This window comes from Cavia porcellus, unplaced genomic scaffold, assembly GCF_034190915.1.
Source record: "Cavia porcellus strain 051 isolate PalLab524CR breed Dunkin Hartley unplaced genomic scaffold, mCavPor4.1 scaffold_25, whole genome shotgun sequence".
Lineage (NCBI taxonomy): Eukaryota > Metazoa > Chordata > Mammalia > Rodentia > Caviidae > Cavia > Cavia porcellus.
In genome coordinates, this window is record NW_026947508.1 from 11,703,761 (window position 1) to 11,731,186 (window position 27,426).

Sequence of the window (27,426 nt, forward strand, 5' to 3'; positions counted from 1 at the left end):
TTAGAAAATAATCAAATTTATTCTCTAGGTAATGGGGCCGCCCTGCTCAGTTCTAGGGTGCATCCACCCTTAAATAAAAGTCAACAGAAGGCCTCCGGTCACTCGGCAGGCGGTGCACACTCGGGAGCGGCCGGTGGGGTCTCTGCTGGCACAGGGACGCCCTCAGCCCCATCTCGAGGGCGGAAGACAAGCTCGCCGGCCTGCAGCACCTGCCCGGCTGGCCACGTGCTGCCCGGCCCATACTGCTGGTAGAAGTCGGCGTCCGTCTGAAACATGACCAGAGCCTGGGCTGTGTGGATCCGAACGTGCTGCGCCAGACTGTTGGCATCCAGGAACTTGTCCCCACAGGAGTCACAGGCATAGAGTATGTGGGTGTTGGGGTCTGTGGAGGGGGACTGCGGTCAGGCTGCGGAGGCCCGGGGCACCAGTGCCCACACCCAGCCGGCCCTCTCACCTTCTTCCTGCACTTGCTTCACGGCTTTGCTGATCTCAGCTTTCAGCACTTCTGTCTCATCGGCTGTCACTGCTGCCCCCACGGGAACCACTGTGGACAGAGGCAGCAGGGCCTCAGGCGAAGGCCGCAGTAACCACCCTCCCATGCCAGTCCGGGGTGCGCTACCGCTACTGCAGCTGCCCTCTGCTGCCCAGCACCCGCACCTGTGAGCTGAGTGACGGCTGTGGCTGCCAGTGCCTCTGTGGCCAGCGTGACCATGTCATCGACAGTGACCACGCTGACCTCGCCACCCTCCTCTGGCTCCAGGATCTTGATGCCTGCCTTGCCCTGGTGCACGGTCTTCACGTGGGAGCGCAGGTTGTCCACCCGGTTGAAGCCGCGCCCACACTTGTCACACAGGTAGGGCTTCTCTCCTGGTGGGGAGGCAAGGTTCGCGCCTGCCTCGGGGGAGGGTGGCTGGGGGGGCCTGGGAGGCCCTCCAGGCCTGTTTCCCCAGCAGCCCTGTTTTCTCCAGCAGGAAGTGACAGGCGCCTCTGGAGGCTCTAAGGAAAGGGTCTAACCTCCCCTGCTCGAGGCCGCGCTCACCCGTGTGGATGATGATGTGCTTGGACAGGTCGCCCACGTTCACGAAGGCCTTGCTGCACACGCTGCACTTGTGCGGCCGGATGTTGTCGTGGTGGCGGATGTGATTGGCCAGCTGGCTGGACTGGACGAACCTAGCGGCGCAGGGAGGGAGTCACGGTTAGGGCCGAAGGGCGCCGGAGCGCAGGGCGGGGGCACCCCGAGCCCGCCGCACCTCTTGCCGCAGCGCTCGCAGACGTAGGGCTTCTCCCCGGTGTGCTGGCGCACGTGGGCTATGAGCGAGCTGGCCTGCGTGAAGGCCTTGCCGCACATCACACACTGGCACGGCTTCTCGCCTGCGGAGGGCGGAGGCGGAGGCTGAGCCTGAGCCTGAGCCTGAGCGCGCGGCTCCGCCCTGCCCCGCCTGCGGCCGGCCGCCCGCCCGCCACCCACCCGTGTGGATCCGGACGTGCCGCTGCAGGGCGCCGGGGTCTGCAAACTGCCGCTGGCAGTGCATGCACACGTAGGGCTTCTCCCCGCTGTGGATCCGCAGGTGCCGCTTGAGGTTCCCTGTGGAGACGGGGACGCCCGTGGGTTAGGGCCGAGGCCGGCGGGGAGGTGGCAGGCGGGCGGCAGGGTGGGCGGCGGGCGGGGTGGCAGGCGGGCGGGGAGGCGGGCGCCTACCTGAGGTGGTGAACTGCTTCCCGCACTCGCGGCACTTGAGGGGCCCGTCGGCGATGTGGATCTTCAGGTGCGCCTTCAGGTTCCCCACCTGCGCCGGGCAGCGGTCAGGGGGCAGCACAGCCGGGCCAGCGGGAGGGGCTGGGCACCTGGCAGGCCACCACTCCCGGCTGGCCCCTGCGGGCCGCCCCGTGGCCCCCGCGGTTCACCTGATTGAACTTCTTGTCACAGTGAGGGCACTTGTGCTCCTTGTTGGTGTCGTGCGTCTCCAGGTGGCGCATCTTGGACGTGGGGTCGGAGAAGGAGCGGCCGCAGTAGTCGCACTGGTAGGGCTTCTCGCCGCTGTGCACCAGCTGGTGGCGCTTGAGGTTGCCCGAGGTGGTGAAGAGCTTGCCGCAGTCCTCGCAGCGGTAGCGCGCCTCGCCCGAGTGCCGCTTCTTGTGCAGGTTGAGCAGGCTGATGAGCCGGTAGCTCTTGCCGCACTCCTCGCAGCCGTAGGGCTTCAGCGGGCTGCGGGGACAGGGTGGTGGGCAGGCGGGCGGGCACCGCGGGGCGGGCGGGCACCGTGGGGCGGGCGCTACCTGTGCGTCTTCTCGTGCGCCTTGCACGCGGCGGGGTCGGAGAAGGCCTTGCTGCACTCGCGGCACGAGAAGGGCTTCTCGCCGGTGTGGATGCGGATGTGGCGCTTGAAGTTGCCCGTGTGCGTGAACTCCTTGCCGCAGTCCTGCGGCACAGCGGGACGGGACGGGCGTGAGCGGGCTGGGGCCCGGCCGGCGGGAGGGCGGCCCCACCTGCGCCCCGCACCTCGCACTTGTGGATGACAGAGCCGTACGCCTTGGACTCAGTGCGGTCCCCGTAGGTGCCCGAGCGTAGGCTCCGGGCCTCTGCACCGAGCTCCTGCCCTGAGTCCGTGCCCACCGACTCCTCAGTTTCCTCGGGGGCCTCCCCGTTCTCCAGCCGAGCGCCCTCCTCCTTGGCCTCGGCAGGCTCCGAGTCCTCCTCCTCGGGCTCCTCTTCCCCTTTGCTGGCAGGCTCCACCTCCATTTCTGCAAGGGGCCGGCAGCACTGAGGCACCTGGGGCGGGCACTCTGCCGCTCAGGGTTCAGGCCCCACACCCCTTGCTCTGCTGGGCACCTGGCAGGGCTCCAGCACTGTCTGGGCATGATAGGGAGGCAGTCCCAAGCACCGCCGGGGAAGGCACCAGGCTCTGTGACCTGGGTGTCTGCTATCTGGAAGCGACAGGTATGGCCTCGGTCAGCTGCAGATGGGCATTTCAAGCCAACAAGCACTGGGAGTGCTGTGAGCAGCAAGGCACGGCCTGCGTCACGGTGCTCCTGGACTCTCCACCAGGATGCGCAGCTCAGGTTCAAGGAGGAAAAAGCTGACACGGATGGTGGGTGGCTCCAGGTGGGGCTGGCCAGCGCAGGAGGGGAGGTGGAGTGGGCGGCAGACAGCAGGCCCCAGGAGGGGATGCATCCCAGGGCCGGGGGTACCTTGCTCTGAGTTCTCCGACAAGGCAGCCTCGGCTTCTGCTGCGGCCATGCCACTCGCGGGGTCCGGCTTAAGCTCCACAGGCAGGGGTTCGCGGGGGGCGTCAGCCCTCTCTGTCTGCTCTGCGCCTGAGGCGGGAGGGTGAGCATGGGAGGCGGGATTGGAACCCTCTGTGCAGGGCTGATGGCACTCCTAGACCAGGCCCCTGGTGGTATCTGGAAGAGACTCCTCAGAACAAACCCCAGGGAGGCCCATGGGTGGGCGCTTGGGTCGTGTACCTCCCTAGTGCAAGCCCCTTACCAGTGGCACTGGGGCCCAGGGTGCTGGCAGGTGACAAGACAGACCTCTGACTTGCAGCTGCCCACCTCCTCCTCCAGGCAGCCAGTCTGTTCCCAGATCATAACTCACCACTGGCCGTGCTCTGGGCCTGGCCACCCCGCTCCTCTTTGAGCTCCCCGCCTGGGCCTGGGGGTGCACCACTTCCAGCTTGGTCCAGCCTGCTCAGCGTGGTGGCAGCAGCCTTTTCTCTGGCTCTCCTGTCACCTCCTGAAGGTGGAACATGTGAGAGCATCCATTTCCCATGAACAGCCTACCATCTGCCTGTGGTCAGGTGGCCTAGAACCTTCTTCTGGTTCTGCTGGGTTCCCCTGGGGATATCTATGCAAAGAGTGGTGGCTGGTCTGTTTGCTGGAGCCCTGGCAGGGCACCTGGCCTCTGGGGCCTGGGTATTTGCTATCTGGAAGTGGCAGGCGTGTCCCCAAGCCCCAGTTCTAAGTCCAGCGGCCACTGGGAATGCAGCAGTGGCATCTCCTGCCTATGTGGGGCACGCAGGCTGGTCAGAGAGAGAGACTGCACGCGCGCGGTACAGACACTGTCAGAAGTCAGCACTCAGGAAAGACACGGCACTCCGAAGGCATACGGCTAAGCCTGGCCACAGGGAGGAGGAGAATGCCGGGGAGAAGTCAGCTGAGGCAGGGTCAGGAGCAAGCCCCGCCCCACACAAGCCGGGACGCGAGTGCAGCTCCCTGGCCTGTACTGTGCAAAGGTAGCAAAGGGGCTGGCCCCGGGACCTTCCTCAGATGTGACTGCGGCCAGCCTCTACCAGCACTCCCAGGAGAACAGGCGGCATAGGTAGCCCGAAGAGCCAGTGGCAGGGCCCCCCTCAAAAACGGGGTGTGGAGCCACCTGCTCAGAAACAGGTCACCAATAATCCTACCTTCCGCAGGTGGAACCTCAGGATTCTCTCCAGCGCTAGTGACTGGCTCAGCAAGTGATTTGAGAGCGTGGCAGGCTGAGACGATGTCCTGTATCTGGAGGAAGCTGGCCACGGCCAGCACGTCATCCACGTTCTCGGAGCTGAGGCTCAGCTTGGCCGTGTACATGAACTCCAGCACCTGCCCCAAGCCTGCCAAGGACAGGACAACCATCACAGACCCTCAGCTGGGTCCAGCAGCCCAGCAGCCCGCCAGCCCAGCAGCCCCCCTTTTGGCAGCAGGTTCAGACACTCAGCCGAGAGCTTCTGTCGCCATCTCCTGGCAGCCCAGCAGCCAGCCTCTGAAGAGAGGGCCACCAGGTGTGGATGCCATCCTGCAGCCAGGGCAGGGCAAGAACATCTGCCCTGCACACCCTTGGCCACCTGCTGTACTGCATCCCTGGTGATGTTTCAACCCAAAAGCGCAGCACCTCCTCAACGCTCTGTCACCAGCGACCACCAGGACGGTCATCTGACGCCTGTGGGTCTCAGTCTCCACGACTATAAAATGGGAGAACATCCCCTGTCCTGATTTCTCACATGTCACACCATTCTGGGTCAGGAACCCAAATCCAGGACCAGCACACCCTTGGTCCCACTGCAGAGCCCACTGCAGCTGGCCCTGGCCATCCCCATCACTGTCCCCACACTCGTGCTCAGCAGTGGGGCAGTGTCTCCAGGGACCCGACCCATTCCGTCCATACGGACAGGACTTGTCCCATGTTCACCATGGCCTGCAGCGCATGAGTCCCCACTCCCAGAAGGTGGCAGGAACTTGGTATATGCTCAGGACTGAGACTGGCATGGGAGGCCTGCAGGTGCCACCCTGGGAGGGCCTGCATAGCTTGGGGCCACCCACAGCTTCTGGCCTCAGCAAGCTCGCCCTGGCCCCAGAGGGGTACCTGCCGCGTTACTGATGTCCAGGTGCACCACGTCCTTCTGGTCCACGAAGAGCATCTTGAAGTACTCGCTGCACGCTGCCAGCACTGCCTTATGGGCCTTAAAGTCAACACCATCCACCACAAAGGTGCAGTCACACAGAAGCCCCAGCTGCCGCTGCTGGTTCAGCTGCTCCAGGACGTGCTGGCTGTGCTGGGGGAAGTCCATGGCTGCAGAAAGCCAAAGGCCTCTGTCGGCACAGCGAAGGCAGCCAGCCCAGCTCGCCTGGCAGCCCCAGACTCCCGCAGGAGGGAGCAGCAGAGACAGGGACAGTTAAAACAGTGGAGACGCATTTTGGCTCCTGAAGGGCGGAGAACTCCAGGCACCCGCCGCAAGCCGGGCTGGACCAGCAGCTCCTAGGTGCCTGGGTGTGCTGCCAGGGAAGCCCTGAACCAAAAGGCAACAAGGCACTGACCTGGCCATCGCTGTCTCTTGCCAGGTGATGACAATAAAGAGTCAAAAAAGGAAACAAACACAAAACACTGCTTGCTGTCCTCATTCCAACAAAGGAACGAAGACATGGTCAGTCCATCCCCCTCCAAAAAAATCACATCTGAGAGTAAAGGACAGGTGTTCAATAGGACACGTTCAGCTTTAAGAAGCTCTATTTTGTTCATATTTTTCTTGCCCCATCACGAACTGATGCAGTGTTTGTTCAGGGACATGACAAGGTGGCTCTTTCATCAGTGGGTGTTTCAGGACCTGGCCCCTCTCCCACGGCACCCACAGGCCCTGGGCAGTTCTCTGTGCCTACTAAATTGGGTCCTCCAGGACGCAGAGCCCCTCTGACTCACAGGAATCCCCCACCTCTGGAAACCCTGTCCTGGTGGCTTTTTCTGGATAAGCAAGAACTCCGATCCTGATCCCAAGAGCTGCTGACTAGCCACTGTCTCCAAGCCAAGGGCCTGAACACCCCACAGGCACCGGGAGTATACAGGTGCCCAGGACAGCTCCCTGGCACGGCCCTGCAGTACCACCAGTTGCACTGGCCAGGGCTAAACAAGAATCACAGCCCCCCATGCCCAGCACCACTTCAGATCTGTCTGAGGATCAGTAGTTTCCTAGAGAAAGCAAGCAGGCCTTCTTTTCTAGAAAGAATCAGTCTCAGAATGTTTTAAAAGAAAAACCAGCACCCTCTTGTGAGGCAACACTGCACAGATGAGCACGGCGGGTCAGCCCAGTGGTGGTTCTCTGCCAGCTGCTCCAGAAATGGGTTTGGACTCCTCTCTCCTTGAGGCCGGAGTGGCCCAGGCCGTCTCTGGGAGGCAACAGCCACGGGCTCTCTGTCACCAGGCTTCAGTAAGTAGCTCTGGCTGCTCCATGACATCAGCCTCCTGGGCTGAGTCACTGGCACTGCAGCTGGGAGCCCCCGTGACCATGTATGGCTGCTGTCAAATGAGCTGTGGTGAGAGCCACGCCTCGCGGGCCAGCACAGGTCCACCCGCTCCGTGGCAGCTCGAAAGTGAGGGGCATGGCTGGGCATGGAAGGACAGGTCTGTAATCCCCGTAGCTTGTGAGGCTGAAGCAGGACAGTCACAAGGTAGAACCCAGCCTGTAATATTCAGCAAGACCCTGTCTCAAAATAAAAAAGTAAAAAAAGGGATTGGGACACAGTTGGATGCAAAGGCCCTGGTTCGATCCCCAGTACTATGGTAAGTATTCACGGAGCTGGAGAAGGTCACTCAGCAAATAAAGGGCGCCCAGCACTGTAAATAAGCTCCTGAGCCCCGTGTGCCAGCCCTGAGCCATGGGCTCCAGGCCACTGCAGCAGGAGACCAGAGACCCTTCCTTCACTTTCTCCTCCACACGCAGCCCAGGCTGGGCCCTGTCTGGCCACACCACTTCTCACCAACGGGGGACACTGGAGTGCTAAGGCCTCTAACCCTGGAAGGAGCAAGGTCCCACTGGTACCCTGAAGTGCAAGGGAGGATCGTGGCCGTGCTCCTCCTGAGCCTCAGACATACAGCAGAACCTGGGCGCAGTCCTCAGAGTTAAATGCCCTTGCTGGGGTCCTTGAACCTCGGTACTGTCTCAGCAGGGCATATAAGACCAAAGGCAGAAGGCCTGAGCCAAACTGCCCGAGATCTGTCTTCTCTGTGGTAGAAAAGCCATGAACACACAGAAGCGCAGGGAAGCCCCAGCCCCAGCCGCTCCCCCTCTGCACACTGGGGAGCCTCAAGTGAGCTATCTCCGGAGTGCAGAAAGGAGGGGACAGGACGCGAGGGCCACATAAGGCATAACCCTCAGTTAGTGTCAGAGTCTGCAAGTGAGGTCCAGGCCAGCCCCCTCGGTCGGTGGGCCCTGAAAGCTGAGCTGGCAGGGACATCTCTGAAGCTCCTCCTCAGCGCAGTGGCTGAACCCCACTGGTGGGAGCCTGTGTTCTGCCTGGCCAGGAAGAGAACCGTGAGGAGTGATTAGGTGGCAGGGTGGAAGCCTAGGGCACAGCAGTGAGACTACAACAGCCTTTGAAAGGCCACCTGGAGCTCCCAGAGGAGGGCAGCAAACAAAGCCCAGCCAACTGCCCTCCTGGGGCTCACACCCTGGCAAGGGCTACAGGCACTACCACTGTTTTCAGGGGCCTTAAAGGCCCTCAAGACAGGGCAGATGGTACCACCCCCACCACGCACAGGAGAAGCTAGGTGACCCATGCATCACTGTGCACCGGGCCCTCTTCTAAGGTAGGAGCTGAGGTGGCTCCTCCCCAGATGCAGGGGTCAGGAGAAAACCAGAGACCTCTACTTCCTCAAGGAAGTTCCAAGAACAGCTCCCCTCCCCAGGGCATCTGTCCTAGTAAATAGAAAAAGAAAAGAGAGGTCAGGTGTGGCGGCTCATGTCTGTAATCCCCACACTCTGGGAGTGTAAGACAGGAGGCTCTCAAGTTGCCAACCTGGGCAACTCAGTGACATAACAAGACCTTATCTCAAATTTAAAAAATTAATGAAGGTCTAGGGGATGTAGCTAGTGCAAAGGCCCCGCATCCAATCCCCACCCAGTACAGAAAAGCAACACAGAAATGGAAGCGAAAGGAAGGGACAGAGGGAGAAATGGGTGACAGGTGAGGGGAAAGAAAAGCAGCAAGGTTGGGGGAACTAAGGCGGGAGAGGACAGGAAGACCCAGGAAGGGAGAGAAGGAAGAGCAGCCTGTTCCAGGCAACAGACAGGCAGCAGCTCCAAGGGGGCTGGTGCAGGTAGCTGTGGGGGCCGTGCAGGTGCCGAGTGCTAAGTGGGTCACCCACAAAACAGCACTGCCAAGCACCTCCCTCTGATGAGCACCCCAAGCTGCATGCACAGTGAGTGCTGTTGGCCTTGGCTCTTCCCCGGATGCTTCCAAAGGCTCCCCAGGCTGTCTGCAGCCAGCACGGCCACATCTGGAAGGGCAGAGACAGGCAGAGCCTGAGGATGAAGCACAGCCCGGACCTCGGGGATGAGCAGCGGAACCAGAGCAGGGACGGCACAGGCCCTTCCTCACCACAGCTGTGGCCCCTCACCTCCATGAGGACGAACATGGGCACTGGTTAAAGCTAGTTACGGCAAAGACCTCAAAACTAAGCACCACACAGACAGAGACCACAGCCCATCACGCTGAGTCCCAGGTTAGATGCAGAAGGTGAGTCCCAAACGATACCCGGCTTGCCTCATCCTCTGTCCCCCGACCAGCCTTTTCCTCTGATGAGGTCGCAATCTTTCCTGGGACACCTCCAGCAGCCAGTTCTGAATCTGTGATTCATGCCCCACAGCCTGGGGTCTAGGCTGGGATGCTCTCCTATGACCCACAGCCTGGCAGGACCGAGTCTGGGGGCCCCACTGGGAATTCTCTGGGGATGAAGGGTGGCACTTGAGGGACACTGTGGTGCCGTCCAGGCCTGCGAAACAGGCATCCTGCTGTCCAGCTCATCGGATGGGGCAGTTGGGCCTGGACTCTAAAGGCAGTGCAGCAGTCCCTCCCACCCTGCCCAGTACCCTTTGTGGCCACTTGGAGTGGAGGCACAGGGCCCAGTGACAACTCTGGGATTAGAAACCTTTCTCCAGCTGCCCGCTGAGTGCTATCATATGCATGGGAACAAAGCAACTGCCCAGGCAACTTCCAAAACTGAGAACTGGAAATCACTCATGCTTAGGAGGTACACTGTGCAACCGGGGACAGTGAACCAGACAGAAGGACGAAAGGGAGGGGTCACCCGAAATTAGGGCCTCTTCACTGGATGGCGGGGAGGTGCTGCAGGGCTCTCCTGAGCCACTGGCGCATCCTGGTTCTGCACTTGCACACACCTAGAATAGTAAACATTTGTATGAAGACATTTCAAAATCCAACAAAATTTTTAGTAAGTGAGGTACAGAGCCACACTTGATCGAGTCATGGCACAGGGACCAGGCAACTCTCATCAGGGCCATCCTGAGGCCCCAGACCAGCTGGCAGCAGGACACTGCGGGTCAGCAGAGCTAGAAGAGCCACAGCCATGTAGGCAGTAGGACCAGACAGCTGGCAGATCCACCTCATGCATCCTCCAGGCCCACAGACTGCTGGTGAGGAAGCTCTCTCTTGAAGTCATGAGACCCACTGCTTAATTCAACAGGTCTGTCATGATGGCCTGCAATCTCAGCACTCAGGAGGCTGAGGCAAGACAGTAGAGAGTTTCATGCCCAGCAGTGCCACAACACAGTGAGTTCAAGGTCAAGTATGGACTGCACAGCAATATCCTGTCTCCACAACAATAAAAACCAAGATCCTCGTGCCTCTTTTTGCTTTTGCTGCCTTTGCTGTCTTCTATCATCACCATGAAGTTGCCCCTCTGCCATGCCATCCCTCTGCCATGCCATCCTGCCTTGGCACCAGCTGACTATGGACTGAAACCTCCACAAACTGAGCTGAATCAACCTTTCCTTCCTTGACAAAACAAACAAGTTCCTCCTATCACATGCACTTACAGAGTCTCTGCAGACCCTGTCTTTAAATAAATAAATAAAGCAAGCTAAAGACCTTACTTAGCAGATGGTGTCTCCATGCCTTTTATACTGGGTACCTCGGGTGCACTCAGTCACCCCATTCTGTGACTTGACCCTGTTAAGAAGTGTAATAATAACCCATTATTCCTTTCAACGCATCCTAGGAAAGTCCCAGAGCACAATTAGCAGGGAGGGAGGGAGGAAGGGAGGCGAAGGTGGGAGCTGAGCAAAGAGCTCTGCACAGCAATTTTCTCCATCTGCGGGGAGGACTTTACTTTGACCCACTGCTCCCTTAGACCCCCGGGGGTGATGCTGATGCTGAGTGCCCCATGGAGCCGCCTATGAAATGTGAAACACTACCCAAGTTATTAGCGAGCACTAAACTGCAGGCAGGGTTTCCACGCTGCCACAGTGGGGCCCATTAGGCAGGGAAACAATGGCCAACTGCAAAGAGATGCTGAGCTTGACAATCCACAGGGCCTGGCTCCCACAGCAGGCCGCACCCTGCTGAGTCCCCACACAAACAGTGCAACAGTGGTCTTCTCTAAGTTCCTTGAGGAACCTGGGAGCCGTTGGGAGGTCACCACCTGGCTGCCAGCTGCTCCATTTTCCTGGCTTTCTAGAAATACAGATGGCTCAGGGGACAACTCAGGCCAAGAAATGGATATTCACATTAGGCCAGCCATGCAACTCTGAGGCCCACCTGCCCAACCCCACCAACTACCCCAGGTAAAAAACTGTCCCCTGGCATGGAGCTGGGCGTGGTGGCACAAGCTTATAATGTCAGCTGAGGCAGGAGGATCGTTGCAAAATTGAGACCAGCCTGGGCTACAGCTGGGCTCAAGGCCAGCCTGAACTGCATAGCAAGACCCTGTCTCAAAAAGACAACAAAAACAAAAACAAAAAAAAAATTGTCCTCTGGGAGAAAAGCACATATCAGTAGGAAAAAAAGCAGATTTCTTAAATCTAACAAAACTCTAAATATAAGATTAAGTCGCAACATTGATTCTGCTTCGAAATCATGTCACACAGCTGCAGGTCTCCAAGGCTGCCCCAGGGGCCACGCCAGGTCCGCTCCAATCTGCGGGGCCAGTGCATGTCCTGGGGTGCAGTAAGGCATCTGGCCCGAGACACCACGTCCGAGTACTTACGACGTGACGTGGGCACTCAGACCCTTCCCTCCACCTTGGCCACACGCTCCACAGCCCCAAGTTTCCCAGGCGTCCTTTCAGTCCTCCTGTGAACCTAACAAGCTCACAGCAGGGGCGGGTGTCTTTCTCCCTGAGAGCACTCACAGCACCTACCCCAGGCCTCGGTCTCCTGCAGGTACAACTGCGATGGGGACCCGGCGCTGTAAACTGTCAGATCCTGGACTTTTCAGTATGGCTAATTCAAGTGTCAAAATATCTCGTGCAACCATGGCAAAAGACAGCTGGATGCTGGGGACTGGATGATGACCCAAGCCTCCCTGGACAATGATTTTCCATCCCACGAGTCACAGCAGCTCCCATGTGCTTCGAGGTCTGTCCCCTCCCAAACAATGCTGCAACAGGGATAGATGGATGCCATCACAGCAGCGGTGAGCTCTGGTGGCAAAGATGTGTACCATGCTCCTGTCTCGTCCCACATTCTTGCCTGCTCTGACTGCTGCCACTGGACAGGGTGTGAGGCCAGTGCCCACAGGCTGAACTTCCTGGCCTTGACTGGAACCACGTGTGGCTTCTCCAGCGATTACCCTGCTGGTGGTGTTCTTCATGGAAGACACAACACCGAGACGCAGGACTTGAGGAACAACTCCACGTAGGTGCCCAGGAAACCTCCCCAGGTATAGCAGATCACAAGCACTCAGTGTTAGGGCACTGTCCTTGGGGGGCCTCACTCTCTACAGCAGGACCAGTCACGGAAAAGGCTAATGAGCTTCAGGGGCATTTCACAGGGGCCTCCCAATGCTTGTCTGAGGTTACAGCTCTAAGCTGAGGGAGGAAGACGGGTGAGAAATCACACTATCAGGTCCTGAGCACTTCAGAGAAAAGTAACACACACTGAGGTGAGTGGGAAAGGAGCCAAGGGATCCCTCTGAGGAAGGGCATTTAGGCAAAGACCTGAATGAAGTACCAGAATAAGTCACACCACTATACGCCCCGGGACCACAGGGACTCTGAAAGAGCAAGTGCAAGGGCCCTGGGGCACACTGGGGGGTGGGGGGGACAAGACCTCCTAGAAGGCTACCTTGGAAGAGGTGAGGGCATAGCAGGGGCATTTTCCAAAGGCCACTCTGGAGATAGGAGCATCAATCAGGTCACCACAGTGAACAGCAAAGTGGTGATTGCCTCACCAAGATGGCAAGGGGCTCAGGCTCGGGATGTGTTTTAGTACAGCAGATGTGGCTGATGCTCGAAATTCCAGCCCAGGAAAACAAAGAGAGAGAAAGAGAGAAAAGAAGGAAGCAAGCAAGCAAGGAAGAAAGAAAGGAAATTCCAGCCCGAGAAGCACTTCGTGGGGGACTGCATGGTGGGGGGTAGGCGGCAGAGGGGAATCAAGAGGCCCAGTTAGGATGACGGCATCACCTATAGACGGCGGCCAGCAAGGGAGTGGCTACTGCATCCAGAAGACAGCAGCAGACGCCGGGCGAAGCATGTGTGCCTGAGCCCTGGGCGCAGATCACTCAGCCTAAAACAGGAAACGCGCAGGAACAGACTGGGGAGCAGCAAGACCCACAGCAGACCGGAGTGCACCCAACAGTGGAGAAGTAGAACATCTCCCGCAGGCCCGAGCTGGGGCACAGGGGCGCGGCAAAGCCAGAGACGTGGGCAGCCTGGAAATGACCCAGGCGCCACGGGAAGCCAGGGCTCCTCTCCAGGAACAACAGGGGGCTGAAGCCTCCCGGGAAAGGCAGGCAGGGTGGGCATGGTGCTCCTGCCTACAGTCCTAGTGATACAAGAATGGAACGCTCCACCTACTACAGGACCCTCACGAGCTCGTGTTCTCTAAAACTGAAGAATGAATTTTAGGAACAACGGAGGTTAAGAGCAGAAATATTTATTGAGAGAAAGAAAGCCTCTGTCTGTCTGGGAGAGAGACAGAAGGGGTCCTGAGTGGGCTGCCAGGGACTCTGTCCTTTCTAGGGATTTTTATGGAAAAAAATCATGAGGTGAGGCAGGTCTAAAGTGGGAAAAACCAGGATCTCGAGAGGTACACAGGCATGACGTGGGACAGAGCTACGGTCAACCAGTAAGTTTAACTGTTAGATAACACTGAACAGATCAGGGACAAATGGAGGAGCAGTCACATAGCAAGCAAGCATTCTTGATGGATCAGTGACTCTTCCTATTGGGGGCTGGGATGCTGACTCCTGGTTTCTCAAGGTGATCCAGACTTAATCCCTAAGGAGTATATTTAAGGGGGTGATTGCGTTTGTTTTGCCTTCTGTCTGGAGATCTGGCCCACAGCAAGAGGTGTGTGTCTCCTCCAAAGTCACTCGACATCTGGTCCTCTGCCAGCTTCTTCGAGGGCCCAGCCCTGTCTGACTGCCTATAATATTTCTAACTGGTTCAGCTGCCTGTAACACTATCACTCAGGAGGCTGAAGCAGGAGGACAGCCATGGGTTCAAGGCCAGGCTGAACTACACAGTGAGACCTGTCTCAAAAAACTGAAAATAAAGAAAAAAAAGAACAGCAGTCGTTTGTGCGCCCCGTCCACAGATCCTTCCAGCAGGAAAGGAGCGGTGCCAGTGCCGGAGGACAGGGCGCCTGGCACCTTCTAAAGAGACATAAGCAAAGGCACTACGATTCAGGCAGAGGCAGCACGAGTCCTGAAATGGGCGTGTGACACACCGGGCCTGGGCTCTGTAAGAGGAGGAGCAGGTGCGGCGGTGGCGGGTTCACACCCGCAGCCAGCCATCAGGCAGCGGTGGGGAAGCCCCGCTGAACCAACTCGGGGTGCCCCCTCCAGCGCTCCTTACCCGGCCCCTCCCTGCGACCCCATGAAGACCTGGAAGGTGGCGGCCTCAGAGCCCCCAGCTGGCTATGCTGCGTGTCCCCAGCTACAGCCCTGGCAATGACTCGCACCTGAGCAAATGGCCCTGAGGAGGCAGAGACGGGAGCGAGGCGGGGACAGGGACATGCCATTGATATCTTCACTGTACTCTTTACCCCCTGTAAAATGATCTATTACAGGATTAAAACTCAGGGAGAAAGACACAGAAAGACAGGCAGGCAGCGAGAGAGGAAGAACAGCAGAGATTCAGAGACCATGTTTCTGTTCATTCAGAGACACATGCTTCTATCCTGCATTACCCTGAGGCCGCTCACCTGCTGTGAGACCTGGTCGCTGAAAACTTCTCAACAGGAAAAAATGTCTCATGTGGGAAATGGAAATTACAGGCACCTGACAGTGTGTCACTCGGGAAGACCCAAAGAGCGCAGATCCCGTAAGGGGCCTCCCCTAGAGCAGCAGCTGGCTGCTCCTTCCCGGTGACACTGCAGCTCAGCCCTCCTCCCAGTCACACCCCCCACATGGCGTGAGAGGCACAGGGGCCTGGGACCCAGCCTCGGCCTTGGGAGAGAAGCCCGGTGCGACAGGCAAGGGTGTGTGAGGATGTGCGCTTCCACTTCCTCCCCACACAACGGGGGTGGCAGTGAGGGTCCCACTTCACAAGGCTGGCGTCGTCTCTATCACTGCCGTGTCACACGCAAACCAGTGCCTGCAGTACAGTATAGGACAAGGGGGCCCCGGGGCCCTAATTCTCACTTGCCCCGCCCTGCTTCTAAACGTGGGTGTAAAATCAGCACCCAGAGCCCCTCGCAGCGAATTCCCGCCTAGCAGCCGGAGGCCTGAGTGTGGGCTCACTTGCTCACAGGGAAAGCAAGGCCCCACCACCTACCTCCTACAAAGGTCTCAGTGACACAGAGGAACAAAGAGGCAGCAGGAGAAAGGGGACAGACTGGACAAAATCGCAGAGAAACGAAACGGCTGGGAAACCTCCAGGGGAGGAGAGGCCTGGGCTCCACTGACATGCAGCAGGCAGACTTCTGGGTGACGCCTGCTCGCCACAAGTGACTGACTTTGCCGGGTTTGTATCCACACCAGAATCAGGTGACAGCCAAGGTCTCTTCCAACATTAAGAATTAATAAATGCTGAACAAATGAATGTCATAATGAGACTGCCAGATTACAAAGGCATGCGTTTGGGGCTGGGGATTTAGCCCAGTGGCATAAGTGCCTGCCTTGCAAGCAGGCAGTTGTGAGTTCGATCCCCGGCACCAATAAAAAAGAAAAAGACAAAAAACAAATGAACAAAGGCATGCGTTCGAAGTGTGACAGATACTGTGTGGGTGACAACAAAAATGAGGTATTTGCTAACACTCAACAGGTGCCTTCTGTTTAAAACTTTCCCTATACTATTATCTTTTTTTCTTTCTTTCTTTCTTTTCCTATATTGGGGATCAAACCCATGTACCACTGAAATATGTCCTCTGGCCCTTTATGCAATTTTTTAATGTACAGACAGGGGCTTGCTAAACTACATGGGCTGGGTTCAAGCTTGCAATCCTTCTGCCTCAGGCTCCAGAGTAGCAGGGATTCCACATGTGTACTGCTGCACCTGACCTCTAGTAATAAGATTGCCACTTGTGAGCACAAGTGATACAGGACATAAATACCAACTGTGAAAAAAAATTATACACACACACACACACACATATATATATATATATATATGGCAGAGGCCAACATCAAATGTTATGTTTACTACTCCAAAGAAGATTATGATTACGCTAAGTGAAGATTTTGTAAAACTTGACTGAGAGAGACTGAGGAATGGCTCAGGGTAGAGCCTGCCTACTGGGTATGATATGAGAGGCCCAGGTTCAACCCCCAACACCACAGAAAAAGCCTCTTGGCTCCCTGCCAGGGATGAAGGAGGCTCCCATCAGGATTATTAGGAGGGGCGGCCCAGGGCCTCAGCCTGGGCCCTCAACAAACAGGGCCACCAACCTCCACCTTCCAATCCCCAACACGTGTGATGGCAGCCAGCAAGGGTGCGGGAACCCTCCTCCCACAGGAGCACTCTGCCAGCCACTCAGAAATGTGAGCTTCTGCGAGAAGTAGAAACCACCCCGTGCAGCCCCTGCCTCCACCTGCCTGTCTCTAGGCTTCAAACAGGTGACCTGGAAGCAGAACCACAGACAGAGACACAAACAGAGCCTGGCCGGAAGGCCAGGGCTGCTGAGGGAGGCAGGCGGCCTCCTCAGGCCTCCGGGGAAGGAACGAACAGACTGGCCACTGAAGGGCAAGAAAGGCTGGAAGGAAATCGAAATGTCCTCAGTGCCCATGGCTACTCTGGTTCTCAACTTCCCAAAAGCAAATGCACAAAAGCTGGGGACAGTGCTGAGAGCCTATCTGGTAAATAGGGAGTTAACAGCTGGGCGAGGTGGCACACACCTAGACCCCACCCAGAAGGCAGGCTGAGGCAGGCAGAGGGATCACAAGTGCAAAGGGCAACTTGGCAAGACTCTGTCTCAAAATAAAAAGGCTGTAGGTGAGTTCCGGGGCAGAACCTCTGCCTATCATGTGGGGGGCTCTGGGTTTAACCCCAAGCACTGCAAAAAATAAAAAATTATCCCTGATATGTTAAAAGCTCTTCAAAATTAATCAACCACAAAGCCAAGCATGGTGGCACTTGCTGAAATTCCAGTATTCTGGGAGGCTGACACAGGAGGATCACAAGTTCAGCCTATCCTGGGGAACTAGTGACTCAGCAAGATCCTGTCTCAAAAAAAAAGTCTGGGAATGTAGCTCAGTGCCAAGGCCTGGGTTCCATCCCCAGACGTGGTGAGGGTTAATGAACTGCAAAACCACAGGTTTCACACAAAACATCCACACCTTCAAGTATCACGGCAAAATGATTCCCAGCAGTGGGAAGGCAGAAACAGTCCAAACGTCCACAACTGATGAAGGAATAAACAAGACGCAGAACACACCCACACACTGGACCTTACTCGGTAAAGAGAGGATGCACCCATACCTGCTACAGCGTGAACCCTGAAAACATGCACAGCCCACGAAGCCATTCATCAAAGACCAGGCTGCAGGATTCTATTATATAAAATACGCAGAATAGGCAAATACAGAAAGACAGAAAGTAGACTATCGGGGGCCTGAGGAGTGGGACAGGGATAAAGAGGCAGTGACTGTGGGAGGTGTGGCCCTCTTTCTGGAATAAGAAAACAGCAGAAATTCCCAGTGGTGAAGGCTGCACAGCTCCGCAGACTTCACTGAAAGCCCCGAACTGTATGCTTTCAGTGCCTGAACTGCATAGTATGTGAACCATATCTCAATAAAGCTGTCATTACAAAATTAATCGACAAGAAACAGATTTATCTCCCAACAGAGAAGTGAATCAAAGAAATGAACAGGCAATTTGCAAAAGAACTACAAACGGTCAACACACCCCACACAGAAACAAAAAAAAGAGTTTGGCATCCATCACTGGTAATCAAAGAAGCGCAAGCAACCACTTTAAGAAACAAGCAGGCAAAGATCTGCAAGACAGCTCCCCCTGCGGCAGGGGGCAGGGCTCCATCCTGAGGGCACGCTGCCAGGCTGCAGGGTCTAGGACTGCAGTTTAGTTTGGTGCTGCTTTCTCGGTGGTGCTGGGGTGGAAGCTACAGCCCCAGTCCTGCTGACCAAACTTTAACCACACTCACTGGTTGGGTAATGAATGCTTCCGTGTGAGCTGCTGGGTGAACCCGCAATGCACACCTGTGACCACCCCACCCGATGGGTATCTCAGCCAGGTACGGAGAAACTGTCCTGGAAAAACAATGTAGCTGGAGCCAAGCTGGAGCCAAGCGTGATGGCGCACACCTGTAATCTCAGAGCTCAGGAGGCTGAGGCAGGAGGATCACCATGAATTCAAGGCCAGTATGAACTACCAAGTAAGGGCCTGTCTCAAAACAAAACAATGAACGTAGGTGGAGCACCATCACCAAGAGAAGCAGCCTTGCTAATGACACCCTCTCCTACATGAAGCCCTCTAGGGGATGTTACTGGCGTGGGAAACCCAGAGGCTCACTGCCTCCCCAGGGCAGTGGCCACAGAGGAAAAAGTGACTGGAAGAGCTGCCGGACTCATGAACGCTCAATGCCCCCCTGTGACAAGGGTGTGCATGTTGTCACCCCACAGTGCAGAGGCAAATCACAGCTTGGCGAGGCTGTCACCTGCTTTGGTCTGCCACCACACCCAGGCTCAAGGCCAAGCCCGTCACACTCTAAAAACTATGAGCTGCCTGGGTGTGGTGGTGCACACAAGGTATAATTCCAGCACCCTGGAGGCTGAGGCAGGAGGATCACTGTGAGTTTAAGGCCAGCCTAGGCTACCTAGTGAGACCCTGTTTCAAAAAACAAAATACATATATACTGTGTCCTTTCTACTGCAGACAAGGACAGAATTCCCAGGCAGAGAACACCAAGTTCAGCAGACCCTTAGCCTGTTCCCAGAAGACAAACTCATGAATAGGGACCTGCCACGGTCTTTTCCCTGGTACCATGAGAATTAGCATACAAAAACCCAGGCATGAACGTTACTCTTTAATTTCTAATATTCACAGTTTGCTACTGCCAAATGACCTACAAAGGTAAAACTATGAAACATCTCAATTTTGGGGAGTGCCACTCACCAGATGCCCCGGTCAACTCTCCCAATGCACACAGCAACAAATGCTGAATAAAAACTTCAAGGCATGTTTTTAAACGCATCAAAGAACGGGTAAGTCAAGTAACCAAAGGAGAGGGCAAAAACTAAACAACAGCTGGAATCCAGGGAGTAAGGAAGCTTGGAAATGGGGTGTTGAGAGCGCTTGCTGAACTGAGCAAGCCTGAGCTCCCTGCCCACCAGGAGCTCACAGAAAGGAGGTCACAGGAGCCCTCAGGGAAAGCAGGCTGCGGAAGCCTGCCTCCACCCGATGCTGCCACTGGGTGGCGGTGCCACAGGCTCCCCTGAGAATGTGGAGCCCCAGACAGCCCCAGTACACTACAGCCCATCACACATTTTTACAGTCCAAATCCATACCACATGAAAGGTATTCTTCAGGCAGATGAAGAGATCCCAGAATTATGAGATGTAGACGGAATGCAGAACGAGGGGAGTTCTCATGAATAATGACAAAGTCTAACACAAAGCTAAACGATACCTCATAAAGTTTTTAAAAGAACTAAAACACACCTACAGAATAAAAGTGAAGAAGGCAGTGCCAAGGACTCCAAGTGCTGCGAGGTCCTGAGTGTCTAAGTGTAAAGACACTGATGAAAACTAGACTTTGGAGAATTATGTAAATTCAAAGATGTACCATGTTCATGGATGTAGCTCCGTGTGAAGGTCCCAGGTTCAATCTCCAGTACTGTAACCAAAAGTGGGGAAAAAAAGGGCAAGTAACTGCCAGCTGTGTGGCACTCACTTGCACACCTGGGACCCTAGAGGAGCAAAGGCAAGAGGATGAAAGTAAAATGCAGGTGTGCCCTGTGGGAGAGGTGGCACACAGGGGACTCCAAAGGTCATGGTAACATTCTTTTGGTAAACCAGGTGACAGGACAAGGTGTTCCTTGTACCCTTGTTCTTTATAAACACTTTCTTTTGCATCTATTCAACACTGAACGTAAAACCAATGACAAAACTGAAGAATGTTTTAAACAGCATTTGGAAACATGAAGGGCAACTGATTCAGGAAGCCCAGAGAGCCACTGACAGGGGTCTGGAGCCAAGGCCCCGGAGGAGCAGAGCTGCCCCTCACCCTGGGCCCTGGTGACAGTGCCAGCAGGACGCTGCTTCCCACCGGGCAGGATTGAGAAACTGGACAGTGCCTTCCCTGCAGACAGGAGAGCCGCTTCTCAGAGTGACAGCTCCAGTGCATAAGTGGTGGGGCGAGAGAGCACATTCCACCACCCAGACAGTTTAGGACCTACAGCCGAGCTCGCTTGGGAGTTCCAGCGAACCCAGGCCTGGAAGGTGCCGGCAGCTGAGCCGCATCTGTGCTGCTGCTGCTGCTGCTGCGACTGGAGGGAGGTCTCCATTCTAACCTCACCTCCGCTGGCTTCCTCCAGCGCACAAAGCAAGTCCACAGTGCACGCCCCGGTTTCCCACTTGTGCCTGTGCCTGAGCTGATTACATTATTGAGGTCAACCCTAATTCTCCCAGGGACGGCTAAGCTACGGTCACCCCAAGGAGCTCTGAGAGTGCCACACACCCGTGCTGACGGAACACACGCCCCTGAGGCACACGTTGAACTGTCTCCATGCCAAACACCCTCTGACCTCCATCATGTCAGGCACTTAAAACTGGCCCGGCAGGGCATGGTGGGACATATCTGGATGCTGGCGGGTTACCTGCCCAGCTCACAGAACTCTCAGAACAGTTCCGTGAGGTGGACCCTGTGACCCGGATTTTACAGATGAGGAAACGGAGGCTCAGCAACTAAGTACCTACCCCTGCAGCCAGAGCACCCAGCAGTGCAACAAGGATTCTCATTGGCCCTAGAGTCCTGGCTGCCTGATTCTCTCTGCGCATCCAACGTGCTCTTCCTCCAAATCCCAGCATACCGGTGCTCGGGCCTTCTGCTGCCAGCCAGCCTCCTGCGCATGCCCACAGGCTTGCCGATCTGAGTCACTAAGTTGCTCAAACTTGGCTTGCACTTGTGGTCCTGCTGCCTCAGCCTCCAGAATGCTGGGGTTACAGGACTGTATCCTGCACCCTGGCTATACCACACCTCTTCATCAGACTTCCGGGTATGTTTCTTTCTCAGTACCATGACTATCCACCCACTGAGTTGGGAACCCTGAATGCATAAATAAGCCTGGAGTCTCTCAGCCCAAGCACCATAAATCTACTCACAGTCAGAGCAGCATACTTCGAGGAGATGGAGATCTGGGGCACAAACCCAGCCTCCTTACTTATTCAGTGGACTTCCTCTCAGGTGGGCCTGCACCCCAGAGCCGTAATCAACTACCCTGGATGTCTCAGCCAGTTTTTCCTCCAGTATTGGGACAGGCACGACTCAATTGTATCTGGTTGTATACCAGATGCAATAGTTAGCTTATGTTTGGGAACCATGTTACACAAAAACGTGTCTCTTTTTAAACACCAGAACCTTAAAGGAATAAGTATGTGCCCCTTGCTTTGTCCTTTCCATTTGCCAGACAGATTCACACATGATGGCAGGAGCTGGAGCAGCCAGCATGGACCATGAGATGGATGCCTGAGTTTGAGCAAGGAGAGCCAGGTTATCAAAAAGCCCTGTTCCCAAGTGGACTCCATGGAACAAAGTGACCCACTCCACCAGCACTTTTTAGTGAGGGGTGAGAAATAAGATTCTACTTGCTTTCAGCCACTCCATTGGGGGAGCTGCTTTCTGGATAATTTACTTCTTTCTTTCTTTTTTTTCTTTATTTGCAGTGCTGGGAATTAAACCAAGGGCCTTACACATGGTCTGCAAGCACTTGACCACTGGGCCACACCCAGGCCCCAGTGGAGATTTTAGATGGCGCCTAATTAAAACAGTGGTGTTCCCTGTCCAATAAACCCATTCTGGTCTTTAACAACTTCTCAACCAAACAGCAAAGGGCAGTTTGTCACTACTAATTTGAAAGAAAATTCTCTTTGAAAGGGCTATCTGAATCATGCTGAGCACAGAGGAAGGACAAACTCACTTCCTGCTTGGGTGCGTGGTCGAGCAGGAAGACATACCTCAGATTTCCAAACAGCCCAGGCTGTTCCTCTCCGAAAGTCTGTCTGCGTCAGCCCCAGCTTCGCTCCCCTTCGCCAGCCCGTTACCTGTGTCAAAGAACACAAAGGGAAAATCTGATGAGAACACACAAGGTCCCTCCTCCTGCTCCTGAACAGCCGTCCCTGCATCTACTCATCCTCCACAGCTCCGTGCCTGGTGCACTGCCTGGCGCCAAGTAAGTGCTCACTAAATAGTAAATTTAGTGTCCTGCATGCAGGACACTGTGCGGGACCTGAGACCCGGGACCCGGGACCCAGAACACAGGGTGGATAACCTCAGCCTGCGTTCCCACACTTGGGAAATCCTGCCTGATGAAAAAGACAGACTGTGGGCCAGGGGTTTAGCTCAGCGGCACAAGTGCCTGCCTGGCAAGTGCAAAGTCATGAGTTTCATCCCCAGTACCAAAAAAAAGAAAGAGAAAGAGTGTGACAGTAAGGAGCAAAAGCAAGGGTGCACTCTGTATCCCTGCAGTACAAGCCTTCCTCTGGGACATTCTGGACACTTCATATTTGTACTCTCATCCCAGGTAAGCACATTCTCTCCCGTGACTGTAGTGACCTTTAGTGGACAAAGCTACAGGATCAATACCAGGCAGCTTTACTTAATGTTTTAAAGGCTCCTAATTCCAACATGTTCAAAACTTCTGTATCTCTTTTTTTAGTCTGAGACAGGGATTCACTATGCAGTTCAGGATGGCCTTGAATTTACTCTGTAGCCCAAAATGGCCTCGAACTCACAGCAATCCTCCTGCCTCAGTCTCCTGAATGCTGGAACTACAGGTGGGCAACTCACTGTCTTGCTCAATGTGTCGGCACATGCCTGTAGTTCCAGCACTTGGGAGGCTGAAGCAGGAGGATCGCTGTGAGTTCAAGGCCAACCTGGGCTACAAAGTGACAAAACACACAAAACCAAAAAATCCTCTGTCTGTCTTCACACTGTGGTTGTGAAGTGGCATGGGATAGGAGATCACCTGAGTACAGGAACTCGAAATCAGCCTGGGCAATAGCGGTACTTTTCAAAACACACAAAGCAGAACTGCTTTGTCCTGCTCTCTAGCACAGCGAACCCTACCAATAATCCACCAGTAAAATTTGGGACACTGTGACTCCGCCCTGCCCTTAACTCATCAAAGTAATCGCCAAGTTAGCTGGGCGTGGTGGTGTATGTCTGTGATCCCATCACTCTGGAGGCTGAGGCAGGAGAATCCCTGTGAGGTCACGGCCAGCCTATGTTACACAGTAAGTTCAAGGCCAATCTGAACTACATCATGAGATCCTCTCTCAAACAGACCAAAAAAACCAAAGTAATCGCCATATTTTCTCAGTTCTACCCCCAAAATCATCTCTCCCAACCTCCTGCCTCTAAGCAAAGACCACCCTCTTTTCTCACCTGGATCAGCCTAGCAGCCTCCTAACTGGCTTCCAGGCCCACTCCCTACCAGACCTTGAGAGATCTAACTCACAAGTATGATTCTCTCTAAGTTGTTTTGTTTTGTTTTGTTTTTGAGACAGGGTCTCAGGCTTACATAATCCAGGCTGGCCTCAAACTCGTGGCAATCCTTCTGCCTCAGCTCTCTGAGTGCAGGGTTAGAGACCTCACCTGGCATGAATACATAAATATACTTTTTTTTTTTTTTGATACAGAGTCTCGATCTTCAAACTTCAGCCTCCAGAGCACTGGGATGATTGTTAATGCCTTTTCATTAACTTAAAGCTCAGTTTTCAACTGGGTTTACAAGGTCCCCTCAAGACTTAAGACAGCCAGCTCCCTCAGCTTTTACCTCCCATTTCTCTCTTTAGGTTTGAGCGACTTGAACTTTCTCATACCTTACACCTTCCTTCTCCCCTCCTGCCTCACTTCCCTACACATCCCTTAATACTTCAGCTTTCTGAGGACAGAAGCCTCCCCGGTCTTAACCTCACTGTCAGAGCAAGGCTCCTGTTCTGACGTGTCAGAATTGCCTATTTACCTCTGTCACTCTCACTCTTAGCGCTGGGAGTCTTTTAGCTCTGGGTAACAGAAATACAGTGACAGTCTTGGACGTGGTGACACATATCTATAATCCCAACACTTGGGAGGCTGAGGCACGAGGGTCGCTGTGAGTTCCAGGCCAGCTTGGGATAAACAGTGCATTCAAGGCCAGCCTACAGCACATAGTGAGATCCTTGTCTCAAAAAAAAAAAAAAAAAAAAGACAAACACACAGTAACAGGAAGACAGAAATACTGTAACAGAAAGACAATCATTTATCCTGCAACCTTAGGAGTTCTAAGGACCCATTACCTCGTTTAACCTTTAGACAATCTTAGGAGGTAAAATTTCACCATGTAGTTCAGGCGGGCCTCGAACTGACTACGTAATCCAGGCTAACCTCCAATTTGAGGATTCTCCTGCCTCAGCCTCCTGAGTGCTGGGATTACAGACATGCGCCACCACATTTGGCATATTTTATCATCGCCTCAGCTTTAAATACGGATGAGAGCTAGGCAGAGAAGGCAAACCTAAATTGCCTAAGGAGGCAGCACGGAGCCGTTAACCGGGCACGCTAACTACTACCGGGACTGAGGCCGTGCGCAGCACTGCTGTGCTCGGACCTATCCGGTGCCGAGCCACCGTCTGCGGAACGAATGAATGAGTAAAGGATTCCACACAGGGCAGTGAGGGCCTCCACTGCGCGCGCAGCCCCTAGGCCCTGCACCCCGGAGCCCCCACCCCGGACGCCGGCACCTCGCCCCCAAGCGGAGCAGAACGCCCACCCGCCGCGGCGCGCGGGGTCAAGGAGCGGTGACAGCCCGCGGCGGGGGCGCAATGTTGCCAGCTGCAGTGTCACCCGGCCCGGAGGCTCCTCGCGCTCCCTCACCGGAGCAGCCGGCCCGCCGCCCACTCGCCGCTCGCTAGCCGGTCGGCGCCCCGCCAGAGTATCCCACAGCGTCCTGCACTGTGGGGGGTCCCCGCAACCCCTGTTCCTGTCTCATTCCATTTCCCTCCCCTCCCCCACACAACCGTCCATGGCGTCCCGCCGCGCCTCACCCTCCACTGCCTCTGCCCTGGCTCCCAGGACTCCTCCGGTCCCCGGCGCTTGCTGACCCTCACCTGCCATGTCCCAGACCGCGCCGCAGAGGGAGGTGCATCACGGCCGCGAGAAGGCCAGAGACGGCACTTCAGAGCAGACAAAGGGCGCCGCCATGTTAGAGTCGGGCGGAACCGGCCTCGCAGGCTTCCCGGCCGCAACTTCCGGCGCATGCGCAGCGCTCGTGCTAGCTGCGCGACCGCTGGCGGGCGCATGCGCTTAGTCACCCAAAAGTTCTACCTTGCAGTACTTCTGCGCTTAGGGTTGTCCTCGTGATAACTGCCTTGGGTTTCTATTCTGAATGGTTCAGTAGCAGCTTGCATGTTTTTTGCACTTACTCTGTGCCAGGCACTGTGGTAAGCGCTTTATGTGCGTTATTTCATTAACTCCTTCCACCGACTTACTCAGGATCCACAAAGGTAAATGAATTACACGTAGTAACGCATCTAAGTGATGGAGTAGAAATGGGAACCTAGTTGTGGCTCCAAAGCTGCGGGTTCCATTATAGTTTTTTACTTTATTTACCATTGACTTCTCCCTCACTCTTCGTGGGTTTCCTTCGTTTTTCCTTCTGATTCTTTTATTTCCTCTGATCGGTAATTTTTTGAAGAAATTGTGCCTTTAAATTTTTTATTAGTAAAAATAAAATTAGGCTGGGGATTTAGCCCAGTGGCATAAACGCCTGCCTTGCAAGCCCAGGGTCATGGTTCGATTCCTGGTACCAAAAAAAAAAAAAACAAAAAACAAAAAATTTATTAGTGTATGTTTGCAGTACATAGTGATTACCATTAATGTGGGGAGGACGTTACACGTACATAACACATCTTTCCATCTCCTACCTTCCCCTTCCCTCCCTGTTCCAATTCTTGTTCCCTTTCCCGTTTGCAAAAACTCTGTTTTCGTTCCTGTTCTGTCCCATGCCTGCTTTCTATGTGACTTGCCTCCTCATTTGATCCCCATTTAATCAATATTACCTAATCACTTATGCTCAGAATCTTATCGATTGACCATAGTTTTGTCCCCCTGCCATGCCCCGCTTGTAATTTCCAATTTTTTCCCTGCCTTGTGCCCACTTCACTTCATGGTTTTGCCATATGACAATCCCTAGAAAAGGCTGGGTCCTTAGTAACCCAGTCAGGACTCTGTCTCTGTCTCTGTGTCTCTCTCTCAGAAGCTTTCTTGCCCCCAATAAATATATTCTTCTCTCCACCCCCGAAAAAAGCATACTTAGTGATGACAATCTAAATGTCTATGTATACTATAAAATTCCTGCTAATACTATAATATCTTAAAATGCATTACTTACATGTTTCTTTTTTTATTTGAAGAAAAAAGGATAGAAATAGAATTTCCAAAAAAAACCCCTCTATTTACATTACTTTATTCAATTATTTCTACCCCACTCCTTTCCCTCTCCTCTCTCACCTTCCGTCCATCACGTTTCATTCATTTGAAAAAGATTGCTCTTGGGCTGGGGATTTAGCTCAGCGGCATAAGCACCTGCCTTGCAAGCAGGTGGTCGTGAGTTCAATCCCTGGTACCGATAAAAGAATAAAAAATTTTTAAAAATATAAAAAAAGAAAAAGATCGCCCTACTGCCTCTTTATCTGTCTTCCTTTTCTGTTTTTCTCCTGCCTCATATGAGAGAAAACATGTGATGTCTAAATCTTATTTCATTTGTTTTCAATTTAGTCTCAAACTGCATCCATTTACCTATGAATGCTTCAAGTTTATCTTCTTTATGACAGAGTAGTACTCCATTGTCTTGTTTGGCTTTTGTTTTTGGTTTTTTGTTTGTTTTGTTTTTGTCTTTTTAAAACAGGGTTTCACTTTGGAGTTCAGGCTGAGCTTGAACTCACTTGTAGTCCAGCCTGGCCTTGAACTCCCTCCCATGGATCCTCCTGCCTCAGCCTTCCAAATGCTGAGATTACAGACGTGCATCACTGCGCCCAGCATTCCATTGTGTATAAGTCTTTCCATGATCTATAATTTTAACAACACTCACCATCACCTACTAATTTCTTTGACTTTCAGTCATGTGGATTTTGTGAGAATTCTGACCCTGAGTGAATCCGACTCCCCATCTTGCTTTCCCTGAACCCAAACAGCTAAGCACAGTTGGAAGGAGCATCTCATGGGATGGACTACACCACATGAATTCATGACCACGCCCCAGATGGGACTAGGACAGATGTCATCTGGCCAGCTCAGTCTTTGTCGCAGTGATAACGGAATAAAAAGCCCAGCAGCTGATGTCA

The 27,426-nt window shown here is 54.5% G+C and overlaps 1 protein-coding gene and 1 long non-coding RNA gene across 4 annotated transcripts; one reads left to right on the plus strand and one right to left on the minus strand.

Moving 5' to 3' along the window:
* Zbtb17 (zinc finger and BTB domain containing 17) lies at positions 1-25,353 on the minus strand. 3 transcript variants are annotated; one of them, XM_003471394.5, is made up of 16 exons: positions 25,192-25,353; positions 22,060-22,146; positions 5,342-5,548; positions 4,404-4,592; positions 3,596-3,733; positions 3,190-3,315; positions 2,501-2,742; positions 2,278-2,420; positions 1,906-2,206; positions 1,700-1,787; positions 1,469-1,585; positions 1,251-1,371; positions 1,040-1,170; positions 658-867; positions 455-544; positions 1-382 (listed from the first exon to the last, which is right to left on the minus strand). In XM_003471394.5, the coding sequence occupies exons 3-16, from the start codon at positions 5,544-5,546 to the stop codon at positions 99-101; spliced, it is 2,385 nt and encodes a 794-aa protein (XP_003471442.1). In that variant the 5' UTR covers positions 5,547-5,548; positions 22,060-22,146; positions 25,192-25,353; the 3' UTR covers positions 1-98. The 3 variants fall into 3 exon arrangements, with proteins under 3 accessions (XP_003471442.1, XP_005004407.1, XP_063091638.1); XM_005004350.4 differs by lacking the exon at positions 25,192-25,353 and adding an exon at positions 25,129-25,150; XM_063235568.1 differs by lacking the exon at positions 5,342-5,548.
* Positions 25,344-27,426, plus strand: LOC134472919 (uncharacterized). The gene is made up of 2 exons (XR_010042950.1): positions 25,344-25,587; positions 27,203-27,426. It is a non-coding gene; the product is annotated as an uncharacterized LOC134472919 (long non-coding RNA).

Excerpts from the sequence above, each read along its gene's own strand:
- Zbtb17 (XM_003471394.5), bottom strand. The coding sequence starts at position 5,546 with ATGGACTTCCCCCAGCACAGCCAGCACGTCCTGGAGCAGCTGAACCAG. Across the intron at positions 2,743-3,189 it reads GTCGGAGAACTCAGAGCAAG|AAATGGAGGTGGAGCCTGCC; the intron begins GTACCCCCGGCC and ends GGCCCCTTGCAG. Across the intron at positions 1,372-1,468 it reads GCACGTCCGGATCCACACGG|GCGAGAAGCCGTGCCAGTGT; the intron begins GTGGGTGGCGGG and ends CGCCCTCCGCAG.